The 13,081-nt window shown below is 34.5% G+C and overlaps 1 protein-coding gene across 1 annotated transcript; it reads right to left on the reverse strand.

The window, feature by feature from the left end:
- Positions 1–700: 700 nt before the first annotated feature.
- LOC136245903 (uncharacterized) lies at positions 701–3,554 on the reverse strand. The gene is made up of 2 exons (XM_066037361.1): positions 2,309–3,554; positions 701–1,083 (listed from the first exon to the last, which is right to left on the reverse strand). The coding sequence occupies exons 1-2, from the start codon at positions 3,415–3,417 to the stop codon at positions 990–992; spliced, it is 1,203 nt and encodes a 400-aa protein (XP_065893433.1). The 5' UTR covers positions 3,418–3,554; the 3' UTR covers positions 701–989.
- Between the last annotated feature and the right edge of the window lie 9,527 nt (positions 3,555–13,081).

Consider the following 13,081-nt stretch of genomic DNA (forward strand, 5'->3'; position numbering starts at 1 on the left):
ATGCTTTATGCTTTTCATCCCCTAGCTATTATGCCAAAAATTATGCCGGCATAATCGACACAATCCTACACTTGGGGGGTGGGGCATTAAATTGACAAATGCATAATCGGAACAACAGATTCATGAATCCACCATCATTACTTTAATTGGCTGTCTGAAATTTCTGGAGCTGACGCCTAGCGCTACTGGGTCTTACAGCAGGCAGGTTGGCAGATGAAACCAGGTGAATTTTGAAATTTTAAAAACTCACTGTACATCAAAACATTTGACTTTTCGCTTCGTTTAACCAAGGTACAGCATCATTAACACAGTATTAATGCATTCCAAGTGTTTTTTTTGGGTAAATCTTATTGCAAGGCCGTTTTTAAGGTGCGAAAATCCATGAAACCATATGATTTCTTACCAACCCCTACTATACAGTACTATCATACTGTATGATATATATTATTTATCCTGGAATTTGCTCTCTACCAAACCCATTATTTAAAAATAGACCATTGGTAGGCTCTGTCTCCTGAGTTACAAGCTAATCTAAAGGGGATCAATTTTTTATTGCCCTACCTAAATCAGTCATACTCCTGAATAATTAGCTACATGGTTCAAGGCGACTGTTGAAAAATAAGATGAATGGTCCTATGATTCTATCAAGTAAAAATAAAAGAACACAACATCAAACTCAATTTCACAAAATGCATGCATATTCAAAATTGATGATATTTACAAAGAAAAGGAACAAGACCACAACATTAAACCAAAGCAAACCTTTTAGTCAAAATTATGAAATTACAGCTTGTGAAACACTACAATTTGTGCACTTGTTGCAAGTTAGCTAATAAATGAAATCACGAAAAATCAAAGCTTTAGCTATTACACTTAGACATAAAAAAAGTATTGAGATTATGCAGTGGGATTATTTTATATGCTAAAATTTGTACTAAATAAATGTAACTGAATTATGGAATATTAAGTTTAGTGTATTTAGTCCATGATCAGTCTTCATCATTCATTATCTCCATAATGGGTTCACGATAGTGAATCATTGTATTATGAATCTCAATTGCATCATTAGAGTCTCTCCTTCTGCTAGATGGATAGAAAATTAAAATGAGTCATTGATTAATAATGGAAATGTACATAACTTGTAATGACTGAATTATATTATGTATGGCTTTTTAAACAGTTGTATGATTCTTTTGCAAGAATGTGCAACTATGTCACAATAATTTCAGGAATATGTAATAGATACCGTTTCTACTGAAGTTTAGAAAATAATTATGTTAGAGTGTAGTGTACTTCAATGCTCAAGGGCATAATGCTCAATAAATAGCATCGTGACTAACTGCCCTACACTAATTGTAACCAGATCTATAATTACCCAACACAGAAACTTATAAAACCAGGTACAGTTAATATCTGGAGTTCATAAATCTATAGGCATGCTTATTTTATTTTTATTTATTAAGGCTTTACAGCAAAAGTGCTGAAGGACTATAGGACACCTGGTCCTACAGCCTGTTTATGTATAGGCTCAAGCATACGTATATATGCTACCAAGTCTGACAAAGTCTGTCTTATAGCCCAAACTAAAGGTAAATATGCTCAATATTTCATGCAAAATGCTTTCAGGAATTTCCCAAAATGTTCACCTATTATGTTTTCGGTATTCCAATTATGTTTGTATTATGCTCCTAGATCAACAACATTTCTTACAATTATCTTGGAACATTTTATTCATTGATTTGGCTATAGGAGTATCTCACTACAAAGTGACTGTTCTATCGATCTAAGAAGCTATGTATTACAATGCGTTTGAGTGCTCTTTTGCAAATTCCACTGACTGCTCTATTAGAGAGTGTCAATCTGTTTTAGCTCCATAGTTGGTGAAATATCCATCTAATATGCTAGTGTTATGCTGGCATAGCACTCCAGCCTATTATACTTTTTATTATGCTGGCATTTTTGATGCAGGCCAGTCCGAAATACGCAATTATGTTTAATATGTTTAATACCCCTTACAGCTGTCATGTTTTTTAGTTAGATACGCTACTACAAACTCAGTTGCTCACTGTTAATCATGGTGGTTATATAGACTCTGCACAGTGTAACACAAGGTAATAATTATGTCTTCAAATTATACCAAGCAATAGTGATATGGTAGGACCAAATTGCTTTACTTACAAGTCAGGTCAAGGGAAATGCCATTGAAAAAGTATGTCCTTTTTTGCAGATCTAGTCTCAATAATTATTATTATTACCCAAACGCATGTAAAAGTAGTGCACTGTATATTCATAACAGTTGAATACTCACATGTCAACGATGGTAGCATTCTTCCTCATATTATCATCTATTACAAGACCAATATCGTTCATGGGGGGTACATTGTTGTCATTGCAATCGGTAGTAGCAGGTTTGGGCTTGAAGTGTGTTAATATCTTCTTGATGTCCTCTTTATATAGCACCAGTTCCATTGCAACAAATGCTACAAGGGGTACTACAACCAAAAAAATAATAACTGATGTTTGCACTCCAGTGCCTAAACTGTCAATAAAGAATGTGAATGAAACAAATATCATTGCTGTTAAAACTACTCCATCCAAAATGTTAAGAAGTTTGCTTTCATACGGTTTTATTGTTATATGAATCAAAGCTACTAATATGGTTGTAATGTGTAACAATATTTGGGTAGCATTATTGTTGGAGGAATTGATGATGGTTATTGATATTATCAAAAGCCGACAAATTATGTAATAAGATGCAAATGGACGATACTTGTCTTTGTAACATCCTTGAAACTGATCAAGCAGTGGCTTTATTCTTGTAAAGTCGACCTTGCCATTAAGGAAAGGCTCAAGTAAAAGCAGAAGTGGTAGACCTATCACAATCACTAGTGTACACAATATTGCTATGATAGTATATGGTAAATGACGACCATGAAAATACTCTATGTCAGGTGATAGGTAAGTATAAACCTTATTCACATTTTGAAATGTCAGTGATCTTAATAACAGTAATGAAGTTGTTGCCACAGAAGTGTGTGTTAGCAGTAGAAGAAAGCAAATAACACGGATAATCACCCGACTAATAAATGCTGAGAACCTGCATGACATCCTTGCTAACAGGCAGATTATTCCTACAATGATAGTGACAGCTAGTGGATGTACATAATGGATAACTTGTTGATCAATTCCACTCATATTCTTTACCAAACAAAGTTGTCCTAGAAATTGTGGAGTCACTTTAGCTGCACTAGACATAATGCTAACAACAGTAAACAGTCCTTGTGATACATACAAATTTTGATCCAGTAAAATATCCAACATACTGTAATAGTATGTAATAACATAGAAATAACATATACCAAGATGATAATATGTCACTACAAACACTACTATAACCAAGACTATCCAATAGACCATCGACAAAATGATTATCAGTACTGTCTGTGCAGTTGTACACTTGTCAAAACTCACACATCTTGCAGAATCAAATGAGAGAGTATAGCCTTCTTCACAACTACCACAAGCAGTACCAGATCTGTGTGAATTACATTGATCAAACCTCACTGGAGAGAGTTGGTAAAATCCATTGGTTGTTTCACAACAAGTAAAATTACAGTAATTGTTAGGGCAAATTGCCACTGTTGTTTTACCATCGACAACACCAAACCAGTAACCTCTTTTGATATTTGATGTGCTACCAGAACAAGACACAATGTCACTGTCATCATAGCATACACACTTTTTGGTAGTATTATCATTATCATGATAGTGGAAACCATGGTGACATGGTGATAGTTCTACTATTAGTCTAACAGAAATTTCTATCTCACTGTCACTATATGATGTGATGGTCATTGAGAAATTAGTTTTATCAGAAATCTTCTGACCTATTATACTAATGCCTTCAAACAGATCACATGCTATTGGAACAAATCTTGTACCATCAAGTTTGTGATGTTGGCTTTCACCAGTTACCACAAAGTCCACTCCTTTAGCTTTTTTATTGTACAGGCTTAGTACACAGGCATTGACTTTTATGTTCTGAGCTAACATTATATTATTGATAAAGTATGTATCACAATTTTTCAGTGTATTGGTACTGTCAATACAAACGGCTGGGTCATATAAAACTAGATGAAGGGAAGGATAATTGTGTGCCACTTTTAATCCCACTACACTGCCATTATAACATATTTCATCACACGATGGTTCTATGTGTAGATAGACATCATCACCTAAAAGAGCAATATTATTGCTAAAACTGACATTTTTGCTGTTAGATAAGAGTTTGCTCTGGTTAGTTTGCTTCAATTCACCATAAATTGCTCCACCAATGTGAGTAGCATTATTTTGATGAAATATTACATCAGATTCTTTTTCAAATGCCATAGTAAAGTTATTACCAAGATATATCGCTCCACCATTCTTAGTAGCTGAATTGTAGTTGAACCTTGCAAACGAGCCAATCGAGAATACCACATTTGCTTGCTGAATATTAATAGCTCCACCATATTTTGCTTTGTTCTTCATGAAATATATTTTTATATTTCTTTGAAATAATATATGTGAATATTCTTTGGAAGACAAAGCACCACCAGATGTTGTAGCTGTATTGTTACTAAATGTCACAATTGTGACACCATCAAATAATATTTCTGAGTAAGTACTAGAAAACACAGCTCCTCCAAATGTAGCTACATTTTCAGTAAATTTAACTTTAGAGTCTTTATCAAAAATAATGCGGCACATATTATTGGAATCAATAGCTCCTCCATTTCCAATAGCATCATTACCTTTAAATGTAACTGCTGAATTTCCACTAAATAATAATTGTGAATAAATTTGAATATATAGTGCTGCTCCATTGTTTGCTATATTGTTAATAAATGTCACTTTTGAGTTTCCATCATTACTAATGTTACAGCTCTCGTAAGAAAAAACAGCTCCTCCAAGTTTACTTGCTTCATTATCTTTGTATGTCACTGAAGTGTTTCCATGAAATGATATATTTGAATAAATTGACAAGTAAACAGCTCCTCCAGATTCAGCTCTATTGTCAGAAAATATTACTTTAGAGTTCCCATCAAATGTGATACTGCAGTTATTATTTGAATTAATGGCTCCTCCATATATATTAGCATTGTTACTTTCATACGTCACTGTTGTGCTACCATCAAATGATATACGTGAATAGGTTGCAGAGAACACTGCCCCTCCAAGTTCAGCTCCATTATTGCTAAATGTCACTGCTGTGTTTTCGTCTAATGATATTTCTGAACGAATGTAAAGGGCCACTGCTCCTCCATAGCTAGCTTCATTGTCACTAAATTTTACTTTTGAGCGTCCATCAAATGTGATGCTGGAGTTCCTATAAGAAGTAATAGCCCCACCATAATCACTAGCTTTATTACCTTGAAATGCAACTGTTGTGTTTCCACTAAATGTTACCTTACAATAAATTTCAGAGTATACTGCTCCTCCGAGTTTGGCTTTATTCTGTATAAAAGTCACCTTTGAGTCTCCATCGAATGTGACACTACTGTTCACGTAAATATCAACAGCTCCTCCCAATAGACTGGCTTCATTACCTTCATAAGTAACCGTTGTGCTCCCATCAAATAATACAATGGAATAGAATATAGAAAATACTGCTCCACCATTCACAGCACCATTGTAAACAAATTCCACTGCTGAGTTGCCTTGAAATTTAATACTATTGTAGTCTTGTGAGTGAATGGCTGGTCCTTGTTTGGTGGCTTCATTACCATTGTATGTCACTGTAGAGTTTCCATCAAATAGTACACTAGAATACAATCTGGAGTAAAGTGCTCCTCCATTTGATGCTGTGTTGGCTCTGAATGTGACTGTTGCATTTCCACTGAATGTACTTCTGCATTTATCATAAAAATAAATGGCTCCTCCAAAATTGCTAGCTTTATTGTCTTTATACATCACTGTTGTGTTTTCATCAAATGATACATTAGAATAACTATGAGAGTATATGGCTCCTCCGTGTTCAGCTGTGTTAATATTATATGTCACTGTTGAGTTGCCAGCAAATAACACGTTGCAGTGTTCACAGTATAAAGCTCCCCCAAATTCAGCCTTATTATTTTGAAATGTAACCACTGCATTTCCATTGAGTAACAAAACAGACTTGTTCACAGAGAATAGTGCACCACCAGACAATCTTGCCGTATTGTTTGTAAAATTTATGGTTGAGTTTGCTACAAAAGATATTCTGGAATAATTAAGAAAGACTGCTCCACCATAACTGAACGCAGAATTTTTTAAAAAGGTGACGTTAGATTTGTTTTGAAATACAATAACTGAGCTATGGCTAAAAATTCCTGCTCCAATTATTGCTTTGTTTTGCTTGAATAACATATTACCTTTAACGTGTAATTTATTATATAAAAGGTAAATTGGTACTCCTTCATTGCTGATAAACATTGAATTTTGCAAGTATGAATAGTGCCTATTTTCTGATCCAGCAATGTAGAGAATACTTTTAGCAGCTCCATTGTAAGAAAAACTACACCCGTCAATCATCAATCTTGCTTTATAATCTGTAGTTCTGAGTATATACTTCACTGCTGCTCCATGGCCGCTATACTGATTGTTATGTGTAAACACAGAATTGTTGATGTGTACATCTCCTGATACTTCTGATAATAATACAGCTTGTCCTGCTGAGGAGCTAAAAGAGCAATTTTGAATGGTGAGGTTGGATGATTTGTAAAAACTGATCCCTGAATAAGATGATTCATTGCTGGAGCCACAATTATCCCAATTAATACCCTTGATTGTCACTTTGTTGCAAGAAAGAAAGCTGATGGCTCCAATTCCATTACAGTTCACAGTAGGAGTTCTCTGTCCGATAACTGATATATTCTCCAACTTTTCTAGACTGATATTTGTATTCAGTAAAACATTTGATTCATTTATTTTGATTATGGTATTGTTAGCAAGACTATGCACTGCTCTAGCCAGTGAGTGAAAAGGACGATCACCAATCACACAACAAGGTTTAATTACCTGATCAACCGCTGTCCCTGAACTAGAAGTTACATTTTGAGAGGAGGTTTCATTGGAAATTTCTTCAGCTTTTGCAAAGACCCCAGAAAGTATAAAAATGACAACAATCCGTTCTGTAATCATAACAGCAATGAATACCACAATATAAAGACAACTGATGTTTGAATTGATGTAGAAGCTTTTTATACTATGAGAAACCATATGCATACCAGAAGCCATATGTGACCGGATTTGACAAAACCAGGCTTCCACACACATCCATTTCTTCAACTGTAACCGCTTGTAACGTGACCTCTCAGTAGGCTATTGACCTACAATTTTCACAAAAGTCTTTCACTGCATTAAATAATAAAAGGTCAAACTTTGAAAGTGATAGCTTACTCCTATACTGAGTTATGGTCCTTTAAAGTCACAAATTTGGATGTGTGTGGAAACCTGGTTTTGTCAAATCCGGTCACATATGTATTTGGTAATTTTAGAAAGCCACAATTGGTTAATCAGATTTTGTGCATAGTAATGGGTCATGCTTGAAGATAGGTATGTACATATGTCATACATAGAACTTGATGTCACAATTCTATTAATTAATAGATTGATAATCATTTTAGTTGCTACTATATTTAAACTTCTTGAATTGAACAGTGGCATATATAGTAATCTGCTAATAACTTTGGCGTGCAAATATTATGTGATGATTTATTAAACTGTACATCTTAAAGCTACTAGCTAAATTTCCAATCATTAGCTCTTTGGCTTACCGCCTTTAGTGCTGTAGCTATTAGCTTTAAACTAAGACACATAAAGCTACGAACGTGGCTGACAATCACTGCACTAATGAGCAGCCTACTCAAATACTGTGAAATAAAATTTGCTTAGCACAAATCACACAAAAATAATTTTATATACACAAAATATATATATTTTAAACTTGTTTGCACAAATGAAACAAATTACAGTACAAAACATTCACTCTTTCATGCTGAATTTCCTAGTACTCTATACAATGGATCCTGAATCTCAAAAACCTTGCAACAGTGAAGCCATTGTCTCCACACAATTGCATTACAATGATCAGGCAATGATCAGGCAATGAAGTAACCACTAGAATACAGCTCTACTATATATTACATGATTTATATGTTGCACAGCTAGTCAATTTACTGGAGGCAAACACAAAGCAAAAGCTCAATACAAATCAATAATTATTAGGATGTAGTGGTAAAAAGGGTTTAATTTGCTACTGATTATGAAGATAATGAAGAAAAATCTCCATAACAAAAGTACAGTAAGTAGTGTAGATGGGAAATTACACTACAAGGAGAAATAGCAGACATGTTACACATCATAGTGATTGACAATCATAGTGATGTGATGAGTTTAATGAAAAGTGCGAAGTTCACGTTCTGTGAACCTAGTTATAAATTAATTTGTTTTAAAACTATGAGACACCATGTAGCACCCCCAAATATACAGATAACACTGTCCTTTGTAATGGAACCTAATCCAGCACCATGTACACCACCTGATTAACTAAATTACCAATAAATTGATCGAAGTCCTGTTAATGTGAACTTTACAATAGTGAAACTGTATTCTCACTGCAATTTTATCCTTCAAGAAAACAAAAAATCAGGCTGAAGAGTGAGACTACTGTAGAAGAGTAAATTTCTTATACACTGTACAGGGAAAGCATTCCAAGAGTAGCAATGTAAAAGCTGGATGTCTGCATTTGTCAGGTTGATGGAGTAATCATGGGATTACAGCCTTCCTTTTCATCACAAGATTACTGGTATGTGTATACTGTAACAATAATTGCTGGAGGCAAATCACAGAGCCTTCATGATGATGTAGTGGAAAATGAATATGTATATACTAGTTGTACCACGGCTGCACAAGCGTGGTAGTGTAGTGAAGTCCTGTTAATGTAAACATTACAATTGTATTTTCAATACAATTGCACCCTTCAAGGAGACAAAAATAATATCAGGCTGAAGACTGAAACCATGCATTGTAGTAAAGTTAGTTTCTTTTACAAGGAAAGTAAGAGTAGCAATTTGGCACTGCAAACTTAAAGCTGTGTCCTTGTATTTATCAGAGCAATGACATAATCACATTCCTCTTCATCAAAAGATTACTGATACATTTAATAAAATGTCTGTTGTGCAGTTGGTTAGCTAATTATATACTGGAGGTAAAACACAAAATACAGAGCCCATGTATGTAGTTTAACATCAGGTTGTTGTAGTGGAAACTTTGGCTACTGATTATGACAAGTGTGACTCTAAAGTGAGCACTTAGGTGGGAAATTTTACTATAAAAATTAACACATGCATTATGTAGAAAAGTGATAGTCAATCAAAATAGGTCAATTTAACTAGCCAAAGAACCTATTTTAAAACTATAATGATGTGAAGCATCATGAAATATTAAAAGTTTCTTGTAACAATCAACACAATTCTTTGTTTGTTATGCAACTTGATCCATAAACTAATCGACCCCAAGGGGTTATAGTGTTGAATAAGGTATGTTTAATAATACCTTGTAACAGTGAAGCCACTGTCTCTACACAATAATATTTTTCAGGGAGACAAAGTGTCAGGAAAAGACTGAAGCTACAATGGGTAGTACAGTTTCGTGTCTGAGAATAATAATTTGGTACTGGGTATTTAGAGTTGGATCCTTGGGTCAATGAAGTAGCTAATCACTGGATTACAGACTTTCTCTACATCTCACCGTTACTTGTAATATTAAATATACCAACCTCTCAAATATTAGGATTGAGCACTCTGAAAGTATATACCAGAAATATGAACCCAAGTTTAACCACAATCTAAATCTCTTCGCAGAGACCAAAACAACATGACAAGTGTCTAGCTAGGTATCTTCAAAATTTACCACAAAAGGCTAATGTAATAATGATGTCACTGAAGTACAGTAAATATCTGTACCTATCAAAATAAACAATTGGGACACAGTACTTCATTTGTAATGATTCTATTTGATCACATATCAATAATGTGATCAACATGCCTGACATATTGTATGGATTCTGTGTATACATATAATAATGTCAATGACATGTGTTATAGTGTACTTGGATCAAATTACGTTGCACACAATGCTAGCACTGTGGACAGCATAATTCTTATTGGACAGACATAAAGCCTAAATTATAAACTGTTAAAATGAACAACTATAGATTTTCTCTACAGTATGCCTGTGATTATAATAGCTACTACTGTACAAATAATGACAATAAAATTTTACGTTTTACTAGGAATAAAGTAATGAAGCAAAAGAAGTCATCTACACCTTCAGATATCTTATTGCACATTTAATTGTTACTTTAAACATACTGCCTGTGACCAGGCCTGCAAAAGTAGGGTTTGTGGGCACAAACTACATCCTGTCACACACCAGGGCACATCTCAGTACTGCAATAAAACATTTGCAATCTGTAACTTGTATTATAATGCCAATGAATTGCTCAATATCTGCATAAAATTTCAAAGCTAAAGGTAGGATGACACAAAAAGTTATGGGTGATAAAAGTTTGAAAAGTAGGCAAATTTTATGTGCCCACATGCCCTATTTTTGCAGGCCCAGTCACATTACAGCCTGTCAATATTCAGTGTAGCCAAAACTGAAGTAGTGATTAGATTTCCACTAGACTAAGTATACCTAGCTACTGTTGTAGATGGCCTCATATCATTGTTTTACTTCTATAATCCCTACTCAACTATAAAATTTCTTTTGGTGCACTTGAATTTTTAGGTATATAACACGATTCATGTCTGGTGAACCTTAGCATACTACACCAAAGGAAATATAGCACAGACCAGACACACATAAATGGCTAAGCACATATGCATATCTCAAATGAAGAACAGTATGAGAAACATCTCTGTGATCAATCCAATCAGTATGAAAATTGCCACTAAATGCATGCCCAATTACTGAAAAGATTTGCTGCTGCAGCTGCTTCCTTTTCTGTTTCTGCTACTACCAGGGAGCTATGGACAATCACTATTTTTCAACTGTCAACACTCATGGAGGTGAATTCATTCTCCTAGTTTGTGAGTCATGTTTTGTTTGGTCATCTTTTGCTTTATCCACTCTGTTTACAATCGCTGAGAGTACAAATGTTAAAATGCTTTGTCTTGAAAGTTAGCTAGGAGGTAATTGCTACAATGCTTGTCTGTTACTGTGTGGAAATATATTGTCAGAATGATTCTCAAGCATGATACACTGTCCAGACTGTGAGGACTGTATAGGATTTGTTCAAGTTTTTAATTACTGTCTTATTATTATAGCCATTGTACATACTTGTAAACAGCTTTTTTAGGCTTTAACTACACGTACAATCAATGAATCCTTTACAAAGTGGCTATTCCACTTCATCTTCAGTTATGCATACTTTAACTTCCCATTTTACAGTATTACAAACAAACAAACAAACAAACAAAAAACCAGCATGACAAGCTCCTCTGCAATCAATCTACTAACTATGGAAATTACAGACAATTGTTACAAAGCAGCACTGGAGCAATCATACGTTGTCACAAATCAACACCTATGTAGTTGTGGAAAACAGAGATGGGACACAAAGGAAGACAAAGGTAAGTCAATGATGTATACACTGTAGTTTCTGGGGTTCATGAAAAAGTCGAAGCGACATCGAATAGTGAAGAAATCAAGCTTATAGCAATACCTGTATGTCAGTTATGCTTTTCTAAAGGCAACAGTCAGTTACTAAACAGAAATTTTGAGATTTCATAGCAACTTGGGGGTAACTCTGAAGGCATTTTGGCTTCGTTCTGCTTAACTGATCCTGCCAAGCTGGTGTGAAGAAACGTGAGACTGGTTTTGAATGATATTGTTGGACAGGAAAACCCAAATGTTCACGATCTACAATACTATGTGATTATATATTATATGATACTATCTAGATACACACTGAACAACTGCAATAATTATGATTATAATACATTTTCTTACTATACTTTGTTAAATCTTAGCAAATGGTAGCTAGGTGGGTGTGTGAACCTCACAAATACATTGGGTACAATGATAGATCTCAGACAAATATGTAACTACTTGACTGTGTAGTTTTACAGGCAACATAGTGCTATATAGGTACATAAAAATTAATTGAACAGTGGCAATTAACATTAAAAGTCTGGCTTAACCATTTAATCTTTCTTTCTACACGTAATTAGTTGTTAAAGTGCATGAACAAACATGTAATCCAACTTGCAACCCAATGGCAGTTTCTCACATTGTAGTGATGTAACACGCACACACACACACACACACACACACACACACACACACACACACACACACACACACACACACACACAGACACACACAGACACACACAGACACACACACACACACACACACACACACACACACACACACACACGTGTGCGCACCCGCCTGTGACTGTGCATACAGACTGTCTTTGTAACAAGTAGTTATTGTGTTGCATTGCAATGAGCTGTACATCTGCTGCTATCCTGTGATTCACATTGAGATATTAAGAACATCACAGTGACAATGAAAAATTAATTAAGGCCCACCATAAAGAGTCCAAATCCATTACTGCAGTAGTTTTATATAAACACTGACAAATAAAAACTAGTAAGTTTCCAAAAACTGAAACATTTTTATTGCAACTAGCTAGGAAAATAGCTACACTGTTATGGAAAACTTGTTCAGATTAGAGATATACTGTAGATCTTTAAGCATGTGATTTAGTTCTATTACTGAATTGTCTGATCTCTATGAAATATGATATATTATCACAACCAATGAGAAAACAATTATAGGTCAATTTTTCTTTTAATTTTGTTGGATAAACAATGTTATTGGCAATCACGCATCAACATTTAAGGAAGGTGAGCACCCATATATAATTATTATGTTTTAAGTTTTCAAATGTTAAAACATGCCACAGTCATGCAATGTATGAAAATAAACGATTACTATATATGTATATATATATATATATAAATTCACTCCTGTTGTAAATAAGCAC

The sequence above is a fragment of the Dysidea avara genome, chromosome 2, assembly GCF_963678975.1.
Source record: "Dysidea avara chromosome 2, odDysAvar1.4, whole genome shotgun sequence".
NCBI classification, from domain to species: Eukaryota; Metazoa; Porifera; class Demospongiae; order Dictyoceratida; family Dysideidae; genus Dysidea; species Dysidea avara.

Excerpts from the sequence above, each read along its gene's own strand:
- LOC136245903 (XM_066037361.1), bottom strand. The coding sequence starts at position 3,417 with ATGGTCTATTGGATAGTCTTGGTTATAGTAGTGTTTGTAGTGACATAT. Across the intron at positions 1,084-2,308 it reads AATGCTACCATCGTTGACAT|CAGAAGGAGAGACTCTAATG; the intron begins GTGAGTATTCAA and ends CTATCCATCTAG.